General features: G+C 41.4%; 1 protein-coding gene across 1 annotated transcript; it reads left to right on the top strand.

The window, feature by feature from the left end:
• Positions 1-345: 345 nt before the first annotated feature.
• On the top strand, positions 346-18052 carry LOC146138811 (uncharacterized). The gene is made up of 4 exons (XM_083393228.1): positions 346-698; positions 1236-1965; positions 11879-11987; positions 12177-18052. Exons 1-4 carry the CDS (start codon positions 483-485, stop codon positions 13276-13278), a joined length of 2157 nt encoding a protein of 718 aa, XP_083249354.1. The 5' UTR covers positions 346-482; the 3' UTR covers positions 13279-18052.
• The last annotated feature ends 1714 nt before the right edge of the window (positions 18053-19766 follow it).

Below are 19766 nucleotides of genomic sequence, written 5' to 3'. Positions count from 1 at the left end.
TTTTTTGTTGGTTTTGAGTGCGCTAAATTACCATTGGCCGCTGCTTAAACTTCTTTGTTGACAGTCACGACACAACTTTCTTGCGTTTAGCGACTTGGCATGATTGCGGTTTAGAGCCATGAAAAGTATTAGCAAGAGTTTAACTTGAAGCATATTAATTTGAGGTTGAGAAGTATGTGCCATTTTGAATGTTTCGAATAAATCTTAAGATAATGGGTGGAGGTTGTAGTTAGACGTAAATGAATTTCAAAGCCCAAAGAAGTAGGTAGCATTAGAGTTTCTTATATTTTTCGAAGAAAAAATATTTTCCGAAAATAATCGACTGTTTTGCTCCATTCCAGGCCTAACCCTAGCTTAAACCCATAAAACGTTCCAGCTAACCGAGAGAAACAAAAACAAAACTGAAAAGCAAAAGAAGAAGGCTGACAAAAAAAGAGAGGAACAAAAGAAGAAAGAAAAAAGAAGAGCCACTCTTCTTAATCATGGAGGCCGCTTTCGAAACCTCCCATTTAGAAGACGACAATATAAGCGACGGGCCGGATTCTGCGAGTCCCGTTAAAATGGATTACCTGCGACGCTTTCAGCTTCTCAACTTCCGTGAGGTCACCCGGCTCGGTGACGTCATGGAAACGGTGGTGCCCATTCACGGCACCGGGAATTTCCCGACGCTCGAAATCCGGCCCAGCGAGTTTGTGGAGGTGAATAATTTTTTTTGTGTGTTGTAAAATTTTTTTTGATTTAAATTTTTTTAAGTACGATTTGAATTTAAAGATATCGCTTTTTATAATCCATACGTCTGGGCGTTGCCAGCGTTAACGGAATTTCTTCGCTACTAACGTTGGAATATTTAAACTTTCCGCAATCGATTAACGGAAAAGTTGTCGGATGTAAAACTAAGCCCAAATTTGATGAAATTCTGAACTAAACGACAATTTGATATAGCTGACTATAGTTTTTGTTCAAGCATTGCTGTTAGCTTAAGTCCAAAAAGGTCAAAATACAAAAATTGTATATCCGGCCCGCGTTCACCAGTCCTTGCAGTTTTAAAGTTCGATGGTCCCGTTTTTTTTAAAGTTCATTGACCCCGTTTTTTTTTAAGTTCAATGACCCCTGGTGTACACGTTTGAGTTGAATCAAGTACGAAAATAAGACTTGCCCACGTTCGCGATCTCAAAACTTCCTTAAGAGACCTTATTTTTGAATCACTGCTCTAAACAAACTCCTCCTTCTCCCAGCTGGTCCGAAGACGTCTCGCATCCATCGGGATCCGAGTCCACGACATCCGACTCAACGGGAGCGCGGCAACCCACGTGCTCTCCCAGGATGTTGAGCCAAACTACAAGGACCTCGACCTCATCTTCGCAATCGACTTCCCTCCCAGCGACTTTGAGCGCTCTTCCGAAGCAGAATCTCCTCGCACAAAGCCTCGACTGAAGTCCCCTTCTTCTTCTCATGGTTTAGGTGCTGGGGAGGAGCAGTTGCGCAGACGGAAAATGCGACCGTCCTCCTTGCCCACCACTCCCCGCCAGCGCGCATCCAAGGGTGCTCATCACCAAGAGGAGCTCTCAACCCTGGACGACAGCGGATACACCAGCAGCGGCTCCTCAGTATCTAGCGCACCTGAATCGCCATCTTCTTCCTCCTCTTTCCACCAGAGCATCCGGGAGCGGAGTTTGCGCATGCGCACCGGCTCCATCGAGTCCGCTTCGTCGAGCGCGTCATCACGTCGTGACGTCACGCCGCTCTTACGTCATCAACAGCACGTGGTCGAGCAGCAGCACAAGGATAGATGCTGGCAGATGATCAAGGATGAAGTGATGGCGGCGCTCCTGGAGTTTATGCCTGAAGGAGTGAGCCGGACTCGGATGAACAGCGTCGTTTTGGGAGGAGCCTACGTCCAGAAGATGGTCAAGGTCACCAACGAGTCAGATCGCTGGAGTCTAATCTCCCTCAACAACAACACGGGTAAGGGTTTTGTTGTTTTTTGTGTAAAATGGTAAAAAAAATTGTGGGCGACCTTATTCAACCAAAGAAGCACAATGCGGCCTGAAGTTTTTTTTTTCGGCAAAAAGTTGTTCAGTTACTACAGTGTACAAACCTATATGGTTTTATTGTAACAAAGCCACTGTTTTGTGGTGCCTGAACGACTTTTCAGCCGCACTTCAGCCGCCATTTTTTTATTTAGAGATACGTATGTGACCGCTCAAAAGCTTAAAAGCGTTTACTGCGCATTTGAATCAAATTTTGAGGTTTCCTTTGAAGTATAGAAGTTAGATGAGGTAAAGTGAGACGTATACCGAAAAGTTATGTGCTTTTATAACTGCCGCTAAAAAAAAGTGGTCACCACGAATTTACTCTTGCAAATCGTATTAAAAAACGTCGAGCTGTTAAAGTTTAGGTCTTCAAAGACCTACTGAATTTCTTTAAACAGTCTTCGAATCTTCGGAAATTTCTCTTTGTAAATTGTGCGGCAACCCGGATAGTGTTTTCTTTCGATAAAACTATCCTGATAGCCCCCATCCCACTTCGGTGGTTATCATTAAGATGCAGCATAAAATTGGTCGCCACCGCCAGTATTTCGGCCTTAAACATTGCAGCGGTGTGTGGGTAAGTCTTGAAAGACCTACCAATTTTCTTTGGACATTCTCCGAATCTTCTAATTTTCTTCATAAATAAATTGTGCGGCAACCCTGATAGAGTTTCATTTTGATCAAAATTAGCATCAGAGCCTATCCCACTTATGTCGTTGTTCAGATGCAACAAAAGTTTCGCTGCTACCTCCAGTATTTCGGTCTTAAAACGTTGCAGCGGTGTGTTTACATGACCTTTTGCGCCCGCTAAACTTAAATCGCCATCCCGGCGTCGCGTTGCCCTAATGTCTCTTTCGGCCAATCAATCAATGTCACCCACGCCGACTGTATCTCTTTTATCGCTTCTCGCTGATCTGCAAACTGACCAGTCGAACTAGCAGTGCTATTAACGATTTTTAAACAGAGAACCCGTTGTGCTGTTTTTATGCGGTTATTTTAGACTGGCTAATGCAGGGCTGGACAAATTACGGCCCGCGGAGCAGATGCGGCCCGCCAGTGTAAATCATCCGGCCCGCCACCTATTTTACGAACAGGGCACCAGGCCATTTCATATTATTTGGCTATTTCGACTTAGTAAAGGCGAAAACATTTCCGCTTGGCGCTATATCGTGTTCATGTAACTGGTGCGTTTGGTTTTTGAGGAAATCTACAACTAAACATTTTAACAACCTATTTGTCATTTAAATTTCCGTGGAGGCTATTTTTGGCTTGGATTTGGCCCGCGACTAGAAAAATTTGCCCACACCTGGCTTAATGGGCTGAAAAACTGCTTCAAAGCATGTGCTAATTAGTGATTTCATGGCTTTGAAACCCCGGTATAAAGTGCTAAAAGGATAAGCGCAAACCATATACGAAAAGAAGGGCTGCTGTTTTTGTGAACTGCTGCACATTTAAACAAGCGTTTGTTTCATTCCAACCGTAACCGTAAAGTAACATTACCTATTTAACCTTTCTAATCGCCCAAATAGTGAGAAGCGCAAAAACGCGCATCGAAAAACCCAAAAAGGTGATGACTTTTCTGAACCGCGCTTCACGCAAATAAAAATGGCCAACTTCCCAATTACTTCCGTACGCGTCAAACTCTCAAAAGGCGAACGCGCCCTCAGAAAAATCCGGGCTCCTGTGATTGCGTCACCAACTGTACAGCAGCCCTTCGCCTTTGCAAAAAAAACTTGAACTAGCCAGAGTAATGCTTGCAAAAGCGGAAGCAATTGCTGAACGTACGCTGCCTTTCGCCGCGTTGTACAAACGTCACGGTTTGGCGCCCTTTGTAGCTCGAAATTGCTTTCTTTTGAATTTGAATCAAAACAGTGACGCCCGTGTTTGCGGCATTGTTACGTAACAGTGTGTGCGTACCTAATTGAAATGGACACTTTTGAAATGCGCCGTGGAACCCTTTGTGTGTTGTTTCTTTGCTTGTGCCAGTGTATACCCTGTAGGTTTACTTAGCTGGGTTTAAAGCGATTTCTATTTTCACCCATTATTTGCTAATTTTGAAATAACACTAAGAATTGCAGGAAAATTACCTGTTAATGAAATATAAAAATGGATTTCTCCCAGTTTCCACAGTGTCCTCTTGGTGCTAAAATATGAAAATGCATTTTCGTTAGGCAACAGGCCTGTTTTGAAACATCAATGTAAATTGGACAAGAATATACAAATTATGCTAGAAATTTCTGACAGTGTGACGTTTTTAAAATTGCCAAAAGCATTTGCACACACACGCTTCATTAAAACTATAATTACCCCTTCTGTAAATGCCAATTTAAATGACAATTTAAACTGACAGAATGATAATAATTGCTGTTTGATTTAAAACGGCCTTAATTAACAACGCAACGCCGAAGCCATTAGGGTCGCTTCGTTTGTTTGACGTGCAAACAAGGACAGTCTACGACGAAATGCAATTTTTGCGTTCTGTCCAGTCTGAAGTGACTTTTAAATGCGCCCTCTGTTACCGACATGTCCACTTTAAAAAGAGTTCCGTTTGACCAACCAAGCGGAACGAAATTTGTGGTGGAATGTCCGGTTTCTTTTTTAGGAGAAATAGTTGGACACAAATTTTTCCAACCCTGATTTCCCGCTATTTTTGCACCGAACGGGTAAAAGTCCTATTATTAATTATTAGTCTTGGTATGAGTTTTTCATTATCGAAATCTATTTTTGCTGAATTATGTGCTTTCGAAAATACACTTTACGATGCAGAAAATACTGTACAACCGGAGACAATAAACTGCACCAAAATCAAAAATTTGTTCCATTTTTCGAAAGGAATCAATAAAAAATCACGGCGAAAAAATTCATTCGTTCATTTTAACGGCTGTTTTATAATAAACCACAGCAAAATGACACTATTCAACGGACAATGGAATGTTTTTTGTCGTCAAAAGAATAAACCAAATTTTCCCGAAATAATCGTCAAAGGCTGTTGTTTTTCAAAAAATTAAAAAAAACTTTCAATAAAAAACGCATTTCAACGGCAAAAAGAAACCAAATTTTTTTTTCGATGTGCCGCACAGCTTGCTTTTACGCTTGACGAAACCCTGTATCGTCGAACTACAGACTGAACAGGAAACGCAACCTTTGCGCCCAATCTAATTGTTCAATTTCGCAAACAACTAGCCCCCTGTTTCCAACACAAACAGCGTGGCTTATTACGCGGACCGCAGAATACTCGAGCGAAGCTAGCAATTCACGTCAGACACTAACAGAAGATCGTGAAATATTTTTTAAAGATATTTTAATAGTGTCTGGCCTAAATTGCTAGCTTTACTAGAGCATTGTGCAATTACTGTTTAGGAATTAAGGTCGACATTTATCGTTCAAGGGGTCAAGGTGATTTTTATCAATTTAATTCCTCCGTTGATAGCAGGGGTGGGCAACCTACGGCCCGCGGAACAGATCCGGCCCGCGATCTATTTTACAACTGGGCAAGAGAATATTCTTTATATTTTTTGGTAATTTCAAGTAAGCATTGTTTTGCGCTTTGTTGAAATCTTGTTCCTCCATTAAGTGTAAATGGCAAAACCCCCTAGTTTTATCCCTGATTAACAGTCGTTGTGGTTGTTATAATAAGATGCGTATACAAAGTTAAAATTTAACGGCCCCCAGAGACCTTTTTTAAGTTTGATTTTGCCCCGCGACTGGAAAAAGGTTGCCTACCCCTTGGTTTATAATTATAACAACAGAAAGCAAAAAATCCGAAATTTCGTCGATATTTACAATCAAAAGCGTCAGGCCACGCGACTCTTATTTGAACAAACGACAATGATTCATCCACCTTGTGAATGTAAATTAATTAAAAAAACAACGCCCCTGTTTGACTAACCTTGGCCAAACTGTGGCGAGTCACGCTTTTAAAAGGTCGCGCCAAACGCTAAGAGACTCTCAAAGCATCTGCGCTTCTATTTGTAAAGGTCTTGTTACTAAAAAAAATGTTTTCTGCGATGTGTGGGTGACAGGGTAAGCCCGATTATTGCATTTTTTTGTAACGTTGCCCAAGTCACGTCGATAGGAATAAATAAAAGCCAGCTTTTTGGGGGTTTCTAAAATCATGACTATATGCAGGTCAAAAACGACTGCACATTAAGGGTGTTCGGTTATATCGGCGGGTAGGGGCCTATACCCAATGCCAAGTGGTTGAATCTGTATTCGTCCGATACTATAGGCTGGTATCTGTGCCGATTCCATCACAAATTAACATGAGAATTTTGACCATAATTTGCGAGCCAAATCAGTTGTTTGCCTTTAAAATATGTCGCAGGAGAACCATTTTTTTTAAACTGTTTCTTATTTGCTTTTATATGTAGTTTTTTGGCATAATTTTTTTTTTGAGGTTTTCGTTGAACGAAGTAGGAATAGCTTTGAAATGAAATATTGAAAATTGAGAGATTTTCAAAGCGTTCACTAAATGCTACCTATACTTCTATATGGGCTTTGATTTTACTAATACGCGGTTTTGTGTGCGAATTATATTCAAAACACGACAGCCGGTTAAATGTCGTCATGAGCTTATTTCATTTCATAAAGATTTCTTAATGCTTTGACGAGCTTAATGTATTTAATAAGCTTATTTCATAATGATGTGTAAAATGTCTTTTAAATTCATAAAATTGTGTAAATGTCTTTACGCTTGTTTCATAAAGATGTGGAAATGTATTTGAGCCTAATTCATAAAAGATGTGTAAAGTGTGAATGCCTTGATGAGATTATTTCATTAAGATGTGTAAACAACCTTGCTTTAGGCGTTAGTGGGCGGGCGCGATTCCAAATGTCACACAAATCGCGATTTTGGCCATTCGAAATGTCGCAGCGGTGACGCGAACGTGCCAAATCAAAAGATCGCCTCGGAAACGACTCGGAGACGTCTGTGATTTGCTCCGGGGGTGTAGGGGAGGGGGGGTTACCGTGTTTGGCCACCTGTCTCCCAGTCAAACCGCCCATCGTCTTTTCTGGCAATTAGCGATTCCCCGATGGCGCGCCTGATTCGTCAAAGAGACGATTTTCTTGTTTGACTGAAAATGTTGTCTGTTTGAGAGAACGCTACGGTGAACAAAACCAAATGCTGCCTTTTATCATTTTTTTTCTGATTTTTTGGCAGCTTAAATTTGCTTCTGACAGCGTTACACGTTTTTTATGAATGGACGCGTTTGTTCTTTTTCTAGCCTAAGTTTACATTGGGCACTTGAAAATTTTGCTAGCGTGCTTTTTCACTATTGTTTGAACAACGAGTAACAAACGGTTTACTGGAAAACAACATGTAATCGGGATGCCCGAATGTACTTGTGAGTAGCACAAGACAAAGAAAGCAACCTGAAAGGCATTGCAGGGTTTTCGACCAATAGAGAATAAATTGAGCGTATCAAGACTGCCCTTTCGGGGGTTAAAAGTGGACACTTAAAAAAAATTCATTGCTAACCAGTACTTCAAATAGGAGGGAGAACAATTTACTTGCCGTTTCGAAATGGAATACTTTTTTAGCCATTCAATCCCCGAAAACTTCACCAATTTTTGCCTAAACTCCGCAAAAACTGCTTTTAATACAAACCAGGGGTTTCAAATCAAAGGACAAAGCCACGTGCTGTTTTACCCTCTAAACCCCCCCCCCCCTTTTAATCCGATTGAAACCGGACGAGATTTCGCATTAGATTAAGCCGATATCTCCATAGATCCGTGTTTCGATTGCCATCAAAGCAATGTAAACATGTTTCGCCGCAGATTTCAACGCGATTAAGGGCGCCTTTGTCCACGATGCGAATATTGAAATTGAAATGGACTTTATCTGATCCTGTTGCACGTGTAGGTTTGTCTGTTTGTCGAACACCGCACCACGCTGTGTGTCCTTTTGCTTCGAGACTATAGCCCTGGTTCTTACAAGAGTTTTTGCATAGTCTTCGTTGATTTTAAAGCACCTTAAGAAGTAACATTTTGAACGATTTGAGAGCTCATACAGAAGTGGGTAGCATTTTGTGAACGTTTCGAATAATTCTTAAGATAATGGCTGCAGGTTGTGGTTAGAATTAGAATAAATACCAATGCCCATACAGAAGTTAGTTACTTTTTATTAACTTTTCAATTAAATCTTTTAAAGTACAACCTCCAGCCATTATTTCAAGATTTATTCGAAACATTCCTAAAATGTTACCTTCTCCTTAGTGGGCTAATATTCATCAAAAGTAAGATTTTTTAAATGTATGTCGTTATCGGTGGCCAGTAGGACTCCCAGAAGGGCCAACCTTACCACAGGCTAGTTGTTTTTCTAGCCTGCTCTGGCCTACACTATAATCCTGATCAGGCTGACCGCCTTTAAGAAGGCATCTTGTGTACTTCTTGATGGTCTTTAATATTTTTTCTACGTTTTATAGTTTATTGATCTTTATATGTGGCCTTTGAGTACAACCTTTGAGTCACACAGGTTGGGTTAACGTTTAATTTGACTTGGTCAATGAACTTAATTTAATGATATATTTATTCTTCCCATTATTTTCCAGTTACCAACAACAACGTCTCTGACCTTCTACGAGTATTTAAGCTTAGCTCATTCAAGTGTAGACTGCAAACTTGCGAATTTTTGTGGTTTGTGGTTAAAAATTTTGCTGTAAACAGGCTAATGCTTTCCTGTAAACCAGACGGGTCGAAAGGATTATATTGGCGTTTATGCATATTGCATTAGGGTCGCAATTAACCAGCCCAGGCGGTTTTTTTTCCTTTGTAAAAGGAGGTTATTTCCACTGCCGTGCTTTCCAAATGCGACCTGCCTTAATCCGCCATTGCCAGCGATAAATTTCGACTCATTTTTACGTGTTTACAGACATTATATACTCAGATGAATAATGCGTTTTGCGCGTGTGTTCTTAGCAATGCGTTGTTTAACTTTAGGCCGATTATGCTTGTATCGTTGTCGTCGAGGACTTTATTAACTCCCAATAAAAATTCAAAGCCGAAATGCTGGATAAAATTCAACATTTCGCTGTTTACAAACGTTTCGAGGTGTTAGCGAAACCTTTTGGTTAAAACATTTGTGAACATCCAAATGTCGATTTTATCAACTAATATGACTTTGCTACTTTGCTTAAAATTAAAAAGAAAATCCGTTAAAAATTTTCCAAACTTCATTAACCATAAATTGGTTGTAAAAAATTAACGCAACGTTCTAGCACTGAACATATGTGTTAATGGAAATCGCCTTGACCCTTGCAAGATAAATGTCACCTTAATTCCTGATCAGTAACAGCAGAATACTCTAGCAAAGCTAGCAATTCAAAGATCTTGAAAGATGATAATGTTAGGTTAACAGCAGAATACTCCCTAACAAACCTAGCAATTCAGAAAAATACTTTAGCAGAGCTAGCAAATTTGAATTGCTATAATTTGCTAGCTCTGCTAGAGTATTTTGCTTTTAACACAACATTAACATGTTGTTATTGGCCGTGGTCCGACTTGGCGCACGCACGCACACGCACGCGCACGCACACGCACGCGCACGCACACGCACGCACACACGCAGGAACAACATGTACCGCAATCCAAACACCGGCACATTTCAAGTCGCTTAAATCCGGATCCCCCCCTGTTTTAATGCTTTGACGCTTACAAGAAATGGGAAAAGCGTCAAAGCCTTAAATACACACAACGCCAGGGATCGTTTCACCGGAGGGGGACACCGTTAAGCCCATATAGAAGTAGGTATCATTTTGTGAACGTTTCGAATAACTCTTTAAAATAATGGCTGCAGGTTGTACTTTAAAATATTCGAAACATTCAAAAGGCTTCCTACTTATGGGCTTTGATATTATTACTACGTCTTATACGCTCCAAAGATTTACATTCTTTTACATAACAAAGTGGTAAAACGTCTCCTTTTAGGTAACGTTTTCCTAACTGGTTTCATGGTATTTGAACTTTGTTTCACGCTGATTTCTTACCATTTTTTGAACCCACCTTTTTCCACGCCGTTCATGGCCTGGTGATTGGTGTACGCCCACAGGTTCAATAGCATTTTTCAATCTCCTTGTGCACCTGGCCTTAAATGATGTATACGAGATGTGTGCTTTAATACGCCCATAACAAGCCAGCCGCCAAAAACCACATCAAGCCGAATTCCTTTGTATGGCAGCTATAGTCGGATCGGGACCCTCTAGTTATTCTAGTCAACAAGGCGTTTTTGGCGAGGACAATGTCGAAATTATTGTTATTGCGAGATCGTAGCTTTCGTTTTTTTTTTTAACTTAATAAAAAAATTAGTTCATTTTTTAGAAAAGTACTGCCTATTTGAAATGAATGAGTATTTATTCGAAACGTTTAAAATGCTACCTACTTCTTCTGTATGAACTTTGATATTTCTACCAGTTCCAAAGATCAATGCTTTTGCACTAACCTCAGTATATGGGTTAAGGTTTTGAAAAGGTGGTCAACAGTAAAAAACACTCAGCGTAAGTGGATAAAAAGTAAAAGCTGTAGTTCTTTCATGGAAGCCAAAAAAACAGGTTAAAAAATCTCGCTTTAAAGAAAAAAGACCTTTCTCAATTCGCCCTACACGACGACGAACCATTGATATCTAACAGCCCATATCCCGCCTATAGCACAAGCCTATACTTTTTACAAGCATAGCAAGGCGTGCAAAAAACGCTAAGCGGGTCGTCGTCTATTAATTTGCCCCTTATTTATCCCCAATTAATCCCGGTTAGCGCACGCCCGCTGCGTTACGCCTACGTAGCCTGAATGGCCGCGTGCACTCCTACATGTTCGGCGTTTTTTTTTCTTATCTCAGTTTTGCCTGTTTCTTTTGCGTTACCACGTCCGTGAAGTTGGTTTGTGTTGTGTTTTTGAGCTGCTTTGTGTTGTTTGTGCAACGACTGGCGTTTAGACAAAAGGCTGAAAATAAATCGCGCGCAATTCTAGCCGACTGTGACCGTTCATACAAAAGACGGCATTACTTTGCGGATAAATTAAGGCTCTTTGTTGTTTTTATTTGTCGTCGATGATTTCCCCCAAACCACATTTTAGACTTAAAACTACACTTGTCTGATGTTTTAACTTTTTAGAAGGTCGAATTTTACCTTATATCTGCTGACCCTGTAATTCAGACTAATACTTAAGTTCAAGGCCACCGAGAAATAAACAAGTTATGAAGGAAATATGATATTTTTCAACGTGTTTTAATGAACCAAAACGGATTTTCAGATTTTTCCACATGTCTTTCAGAACACAGCCATAAATACAGCAGAGAATTAGCAATTGGTACTTTGATACAAATATTTTTTTTTGCGAGATAAAAAAATATTAACCTGCGATTGCTTTTCTGGCGAGTTGTTTTCCACAAAATCCTTTTATCATCTTTGCCTGGTGTTTTGTGGGGTCAGGAACTTGAAATCATCGACGGTCGACTGATTTTGGTTGTTTTTCGAAGCCTGTCCCTGTGCTGTGTTGACACGTATGTTGTGTGCGACTTACAAAAGGTCTTTTCGCACCATTCGTGCCCAAATACGCATTAAATTCAGATCCATTAGCGCCAGTGCCCCAGGTTAAACATAGATTCTGTGCCTATTTTGAGGAAACAGCTTATGAGAAAATCGTTGTTTTTGTGTATGGCCGAGCGGTCTAAGGTGCTGCTCTCACGCAAATGATGTCGATCTACTCGAACTTTTTGGCTTTGCAGTTCATTATAAACTTAAATGTGTTTTTTGACAATGCCCGTGTAGCGTAAAATTACTCAGGTGTCAACGTTCAATGCTGGGATGAAGTCTTGAAGTCTGACCAATGCTTTAACCACGACCTTTGCTTTCCAGGTCGCAACCTTGAGTTGAAGTTCGTGCAGAACATGAGGCGTCAGTTCGAATTCAGCGTCGACTCCTTCCAAATCGTGCTCGACACCTACCTGGGATTCAAGAGAGCCGCAAACTCGAGCTCCCAACGTCCAGAGGACCACCAGGATCGTCAGGAAGAGCAACAGGATGGAAAGGACAACAAGACTCATGAGGAGGTTCACCAGGATCAAAAGGATCATCAAATTCTCCCAAGGGATCTTAAAGAACATCAAAATCTTCCCAAGAACCACAAGGACCACAAGGACCATCAAAATCACCACCAGGATCTCAAGGATCATCCTCCAATGATGAACGAGCGCTTCCACCCGACCGTGATCGCCGAGAGCGTTTACGGCGACTTCGCGGCGGCGATTCGACACCTAAATCACCGCCGAATCTGCACGCACCGGCCCGAAGAGATCCGCGGCGGCGGCCTTCTTCGCTACTGCAACCTCTTGGTGCGAGATTACAGGCCTGGGGACTGCGATGAACAGGGAAGAGACGTGGAAAGGCCGCTGGACCCTTCCTCTTCTGCGCATCCAGGGGATGTGGTGCGCACGGAGCAACACATGTGCTCACGATTCTTTATCGATTTCAGCGACATCGGCTGTCAGCAGCGCAAGCTTATAGGCTACCTGGACGGTCACTTTGGCGCCGAGGCAGACCTCAAGTTCCAGTACCTCCTTCAGCTGCGCAAAGTAGTCAGCTCGAGTACTGTGTGTCTGATGCAGCACGAGAGAACGCTCATTCTCGATCTTATAACCAGCTTGGTGCGACAGACTTTGGCGCAAAACGTGGCTAAGCATGATTCCACCTTCCAACCTTACCCCTACCCCTACCAGGGTGGGGTCTACTACCAGGCTGCCCCCGGATATTACGAGCACGGCCCCCAGTACTTCACCAGCTCGGTTGTTTACCCCCTGGGTCCTCCACCCCCTCACCCAATCAGTGAGCGTTCTTCACCCATGTCGAGCTACTCTTCGCTGGCCCCATCCACCCACGGTGAAACCTGCTCGACCTCACCCAGCCCAGCCCCCCTTTCGCGCCCCATGACCCCCAACAACCCCCAGTTGTGTGTTTCCTACTACCAGGAGCCCATGATGGTGGGTGATCATCAGGGGCTTTACCCTCACCCCCACTACCAGCCTCAGCACCACCGCTGTTGCTGCTGTGGGTGCTGCTGTTGCTGCGGGGGTCATTTATACGAACAGCAACCCTTCACCCAACCGCCCCCTACTTGTAACGGGGGCTACGGCCCCAGGGTGGAGTCCTACCGCCACTGCCCACCCCCAATTACCCCTCCTATTGTTTACTCGCCGGGGACAATGACCTGCTCCTACCACCCAGCCGCCTACACCGCCGCCAAGCCCCAGCAGGCGTGACGTCGCCGCTAGTGACGTCACTTGCCTACGTCATCGTCGTTTGGATGGAGCGCGACGGAATAACTTTGTTGGTGTTTGTGGTGGACGTTGAAGAAAGCGGAAAGGTATCGTCGTGACGTGTTATTTATGCAGAACCTTGTGTGTTTTCGGAGAACTGTCCAGTCACCATTCCGCCAGTCATGGCCCCCCTCGCTATCTTTTCTCGGCGAAAGCTTGTGCGCGCTTTTTTTCTGTGTTTTTCGGCTCATTTTTTCGCATTTTTTTACTTGCGCTTCGTTCCCGGCGAATTGCAGCATTCGGAAATGAAATGCGCGCTTTCGCAAATCGAAAATCGCACCGGGCCTTTGAAAAAATGGCCTGAAAACCCGCTTCAAAACGTCCAACCTGCCCCCAAGAAACCGGTATCGGCTCATTATCGCAAAACCCTGAAACCGCCATTTACGTAGGTAACTTGACCGCATCGGAAAAGTCTAAAGCTCGGTCGATCAGGAAAGTTTAACAAAATAGACCCTTATACGTGATTTACGATCGTTTCACGTCGCAGCTGTTAAGACCCGCCGAAAAAGTTTCAAAAGCCGGTATTTCTTGTCGCTTTAGGCGACACACAAGAACTTCAAACAAGCCAGTCTTTCGCGTGACATTTTTTGCGCCCTTCTAATTGATGTTCATTGGCGCAGCGATTTGTTTTTTGACTTGATCTCACAGGGACCCTACGAGATTTTTTACGAAGGGGGTAAAAACAATTTTTGTTCCGGTTTAGTTTTTTTTGTTTAAGCACTGATCGCTTTGGAGTTGGTTTATAAACATTTGAACTGAAAAAAGCCGTTAACAAAACTATAAAATTAACAAGCCTTGGATTAAACAGTATCCTTACAAAAAAAAACTACCAGTAAAAAACAAATTCAAATGTCCCCTCTGTGACTAATTTTTGCCTGAAATTTTCTAAATTTGTTTCAAAAAACCTTCGGCGTGTTTAAGTTGTATGTCTTTACTTTTAAAAGCAGCTAAACTTCCAATGCCAGTGGGCAAACCAGGGGGGTACACGGTCCCCTTAGCATACCAGCCCCCTTTAGAACCGGTAGTTGCCACTCGAAGAGCTTAAACTTGCAAAAAAGGTGGAAAAATGAGCGAGCCGGTCCCGGATTTGGTTTCGGCGCCAAAGCGAAACATAACTCTCCTACAAATCGGCAGCAGCACACTTGTGTGAATGATCACTGGATCCGGGTGCCGCCAACAACACACAGCAAAGTATCGGGCCTAAAAGCGCTCTCTTTTGTACAGAACCCGGATATGCCTGTCCTCGGCTTTAGAGCTCCTCGCTTGGAACTCTCAAAGCCAAGCCAAGCGCAGCTTTTTTTTTGTTTGTGCTCGAACTCGCAAAATCAAGGGCTCCCTGAGCGTTTTAAATGCCCGGATAATCTCTTTTGCTCGCTCGCGAAGAATGGCGCCTCGCTTTTGAGGGCTCTGTAAGGACCGCGCAACAGCAGTTTGCTGCTCTGCTTATTCTGCTGCTGCACAGAAGCTAAGTTGGGTGGTATTTCGGCGTTCGTGTGCTGGTTTAGAAATTGGCAAGTTCGATTAAGGGTGCTTACTAACGAGTTAAAAAAATTGGTTTTGCTATTGAAAATTGGACGCTCTTTTAGAGATTCTACAATTTTTGGTGAAAAATCTGCGACAACTTAACCATTTCAATTACGCGAAATGAACTGAAAAAAGTGTTAGAGGTGTTTACAACTAAACGTAACAAATTAAAAAAAACTTTTGTTTTTATTCGGTAAAATAGCACGAACTTTAAAAGCTTTTGGCGATTTTACAATACTATGGTAAAGCAACTGCGACAACTTTTCGATTACACAAAAGTAACTAAAATAAAAAACGTAATTAACTTTTGAAATATGACTCGGGGCCGCGCGTATAGCAAAATCGCGAAGCTACCAAAAATTGCGTTGACTGATAACTGGAAAAAAAAACAGGGTCCTTAACGCTACTATAATCCCAAAAGGTGTCCGACAAAACAAAAAAACAGCCAAGATTTTCGAATTCCTGACAAAACAAGTCAAAACTGCGGTGTCAATTGCCTTTAAATGTCAGACCAAAATAGTGGTACGTTGGAAATTCACCCACAGCAGTCTTATCAAGCTACAAACGGGAAATCGCTTGCTGCAAGAGGCTGCTGTGCGCCAAACGCGATATTGACTTGAAAGCTTTCAAGCAATTGGGACGCAGTACTTTGAAATCTAGACCATTTTCGGCTGAAATTTGCTTTGATTTTGACGAAAACTCCACTGGGTCTTTGTCATTGCGCTTCAGATTAACACAACATTTCTATTGGGTGGTAGATGTATGAATAGAGGAGAGACAAAGGCGATTTGGTCTGAACTTCTAACCGGGTGCCATCGCTTTTCTGAGACAGAGTTCTTTGTGGGTCGCTGCATTAATCGGTGTTTCGCTTTAAAACGGGTTTCGCTAAATTCGCCTGAAACGGACCGGTCTGAACTTGGGCGTGTTTTTGGTGGCGTATTTTTTTGCGAACTCGCTTTAGACTAATTACTAAAAATACACAAAAAATATTACCGACGTATCCGCAAAGATTTTGGACCATTATGGTCGGAGGTTGTATAATTACACGTAATAAGAATACCCAAGTCCATACAGCAATAGGTCGCATTTTGAACGTTTTGAATAGCTCTTTATTTTCAACATAGTAAGAAAGCACTGAATAGAAGTGTATATACTGCTAAAGCAGACAACAGAAAAAAAAGTAAACAACGTTTAAGATGTTACCTACTTCTGTATGGGCTTTGATATTCTTATTACGTATTACTACAACCTCCAGAAATTATCTTAACATTAAACGTCCAAAATGATATCTACTTCTGTATGGACTCATCGGCTTGTATAACATTATTACGTTTTCATAAAAATTAGTTTCGCGCGAAATGGCCTGTTCACAATCGTTCGAGCGAGATTTCGCCGCCCAAAAACTTTTTATGGGGATTCAACCCGAACTTCTGCGTCACAATCGACGTTTTGTGACGTCACATTGTAGCCCATTGTTGGCGCCAAGAGGAGACAAGATTCCTTGTATGTTGTTTTTTTTTCGTCCCGAGCGCTTTATCTTTCAAAAAGCCGTGCAATTTTTCAGAACTTAGCCAAATCAGTATTTCCCCCTTTGTTCCTTTAACTTGTAGTAGTAGTGATAGTACCTGTAGTGGAAGAAGAGCTATTCCTGTATAACCCCCGTTTTTTTTTTTCGTCCATGTGTCCCCCCTAAACGATTGCACAGGCCAAGGTGTAGAAATTTTACTTTTCAGTTTGAACGCGAAACTTTAAAAAGCTCCAGGAAAGCAGTGCACTTAACTTAGCTATAACAAGCAAACCATCCACAAGTTCACTTTAATACATCATTTAATACATTAGCTTATAGCGCACGCGACGAAAATTAAATTTTCCTTCGCGTTTGGAAAATCAAAACCAAGGTGAAACGATAATATCGCAGTTCCGTTTAGTTAGCTTTAGTTGTCGATCTACACATTTAAAAAATGCATTTTTACAAAAACTTTACCGATTTTGTTTTTATTTTTTGTTTTCTCAAGTCTTTAACCAGTTTACATGACGCTTTACAAAACTCCTGCAATTTTTTTTAGCAATTTTGCAAAGGTTTAACGATTTTAATCGACTGTCGATGTTGTGGCCATAAAAATTAACCAAAAATTCGCAATTTTTCAGGTTGTCGTGCAAACTTGAAAATAAATTTTGCGACGTATAAAAAATATGTGACGTAAGCTTGTTTAGCGGCGTATAATACGTGCATAAAATTTGTTTAAACTCTCACATTTAAGCACCATAGATGCGCAATGCGTTTATTAAAAAAGCAATCGCGCTTTGGCCTGAAATATAGATTTATAAAGAGGCGACTTTCATCTACTGTGAACATCAGCGAATAAATAAGTAAATATATATATATATTGTAGGTTTTTGGTTTTTTCAGCCTATACGTTCCGGTACCACGCTTTATTCCTTTTAACTTAACTTAGAGGTACAACTTTTTTTTCACGTTCGTTTTAAAGCCACTTTAAGCCATTCGCGCAGTTTCCATATTCGTTTTTTTCCACTTCTACAACCTTTTATACATGACTTTATTTAATAATCTTTGCCAAAGTTCAGCGTTCGCGGTCGGCACCAAGCCTGCCCGGCCCCAGGACAATTAGGGGGCAGTTAAGGGGGTGAAAAAAGGGTGGAAAAAAATCGAAACCGCGAAACACCCCGTTTGTGCGGGTCACTGGAATGAGAGAACGTCGTAAAACGAAAGACGTTTTATTAAAACAAAAAACATATTACCTAAGATGCCTTTTCCGTGTTGAAAGGGAGATGCCCATCAAAATAACCCCTCTTATTTGTCCGGGGGCTTTATTATTTATTTGTTTTCGTCCCTAAGGAGAATTGCAATATCCCAGCCCTTATTAATTAAATAAGCCATCTCACTTTCTGTTGCTTACAGAAATATCAAGAGTTTTTTTAGTTTTGCGAACTTGCGAGTTCAACCAGTGGCGACTTCTTGCGTTGAATTCAGTAGTTTTGCCAGCGCGTTTTTCTGAGCCAAAAAATGCACAAAAAAGCGAAAAAAAAATGTCCCTGATATTAACGCGATTTTAAATTAGGGCGACCGCGCCTAGAAAATTTATTCTCTAAATTATAGAAGCATCAGAAATACAATAGTCAAACATATTTATCTTAAAATGAATGAAATAAATAGGTTATTAAAACAAACAATAAAAACTCTTTTGCACAATCAATGTGAAAAACATCTTTGCGAAATTAATGAAATTATCCGCGAAACTAACCGAAGCCAAACTGCGTACATCAACATACAATATCTTTAAAAGGTGTAAATGACATAAACACGAATAATGACGCCGCCATGGTCCTTTCTTATCCTGTCCTTGACTGTTTAACATGATTTTTTTCGTGTTTTGAGGTTGCGTTTTTCCTTTCCGTCTTGCGTTTTCTTCCCGGGCTATTAATTTTGCGACTTTTTTTCCGTTTGTGTGGCCACTGCAGACCCCCCCAAAAACATCGACTATTGCATGTTTATTCCATTTGAAAAAACACCAAGACGCACTGTCAATCGTATGCGCGCCATTGATTTACAAATTTCGCCGTATTTTGAGAAAAAAAATCCAAAAAGCGCATATTTTTAATCCTCGTGCCCCTATTTTAAAAAAAATCAGCGAATTGCTCAAAAGATGTCATTTTTTGCGCTCAAAACGAAATCTTTTTCCATTGTCCTATCGCCCCCAGAACGCACACTTTTACCTATACGAACTGCAACCGACAAAAAAGCTGGAAATTTGTTTTTTGCGGCTATTTATTTTATTCCGCCTTTTTTGTCATGTTTTTTTCGCGCGTTCTATCAACTCGTTTTAGCGCTTCTTTCTTTTGGGGAAAAAAAGAGAAACAAAAACAAGAGATTCCGCCTTCGCCATTCGATTTCCGTTATCCACAATCGGCCGATTGTTACGTTTACAATGCGGATGGAAAAAAAAGAAAAACACCAAGTTGCATCCAATCAAATCGCTCCCCGTCGCTTTGTCCGCTTTATTTTGTCGCGTTTTCGTTATTTTTTTTTTGTTCGGTTTGTTTGTTTTAAAATTTAACACAGTTCGGCCAGCTTTGCCTTACGACCTGACGTCATCGCTTCGTTTAACGTTGACGTCACCATGTTTCGTCCCCGGGGTGGTTGCCCCCTTGCGTTATTTTGTCTTTCCCCCCTGCGTCATAAAGTTCAGCGTGGTCGCAGAAAATTACGCGACGTAGGAAACCAAAAAAACTCGTTTTTTTTCACCTTTTCCTTGCTTTTGTCGCTTCGTTAAATTATAGCGCGAAAGCTGGAGTTGTGTGTTTTGTGTGTTTGTACCTTTTTTCCTTGTGTTCGCGCCCTTTTTTCCATTGTCTTTCCCCCCCAAAGCTTACCTTTTCTGCGAATCGAAAAGTCGAAATCTCGCCCCTGTTTTGTGCATTTTTTCTTCGTCACCCCTTTCCCGCTGGTACCTGGCTGTTACGTCACAATGAAGGACCCATTGTCGCGTCGCGAGCGCTTTGTTACGTCACGCTGGTATGACGTCAGTGACGTCGAGAGCCTCCGTTTTTGTGCTCTTTTTTTCCGCAGAAAATGCGTCAAAATAAAATCTCTAAAAAGGAGTTCGATGTTTTGCTTGATTTATAAGTCCTAAGAAATAGAAAAATAGAGAAATAGGGATTTGATTGGACATTACTTGATCGAATGATAAGGAACTATTTAGATCTACTGAGTTTGTTTTGCAAAGTCGAAATTCCGTCTGCACCTGGTTTCAAAATAAACCATTTTACTCCAGTTCACTTACAAATGTAAATTAATTGAAAAAACTCTCTTTCAGCGATCACTGAATATTTGAGATTATTTTATCGATTTAAAATGAAAATAATAAGTAATATAACTTAACAAAGCC

This window comes from Ascidiella aspersa, chromosome 7, assembly GCF_963924565.1.
Source record: "Ascidiella aspersa chromosome 7, kaAscAspe10.2, whole genome shotgun sequence".
In the NCBI taxonomy this organism is placed as follows: Eukaryota; Metazoa; Chordata; class Ascidiacea; order Phlebobranchia; family Ascidiidae; genus Ascidiella; species Ascidiella aspersa.
This window is presented reverse-complemented; position numbering and strand designations above follow the sequence as displayed.

Bases quoted from the DNA above. Each gene is read 5' to 3' on its own strand.
- LOC146138811 (XM_083393228.1), top strand. From the start codon at position 483: ATGGAGGCCGCTTTCGAAACCTCCCATTTAGAAGACGACAATATAAGC. The intron at 699-1,235 runs GTGAATAATTTT...TCCTTCTCCCAG, and splicing joins GGCCCAGCGAGTTTGTGGAG to CTGGTCCGAAGACGTCTCGC. The intron at 1,966-11,878 runs GTAAGGGTTTTG...TTTGCTTTCCAG, and splicing joins CTCCCTCAACAACAACACGG to GTCGCAACCTTGAGTTGAAG.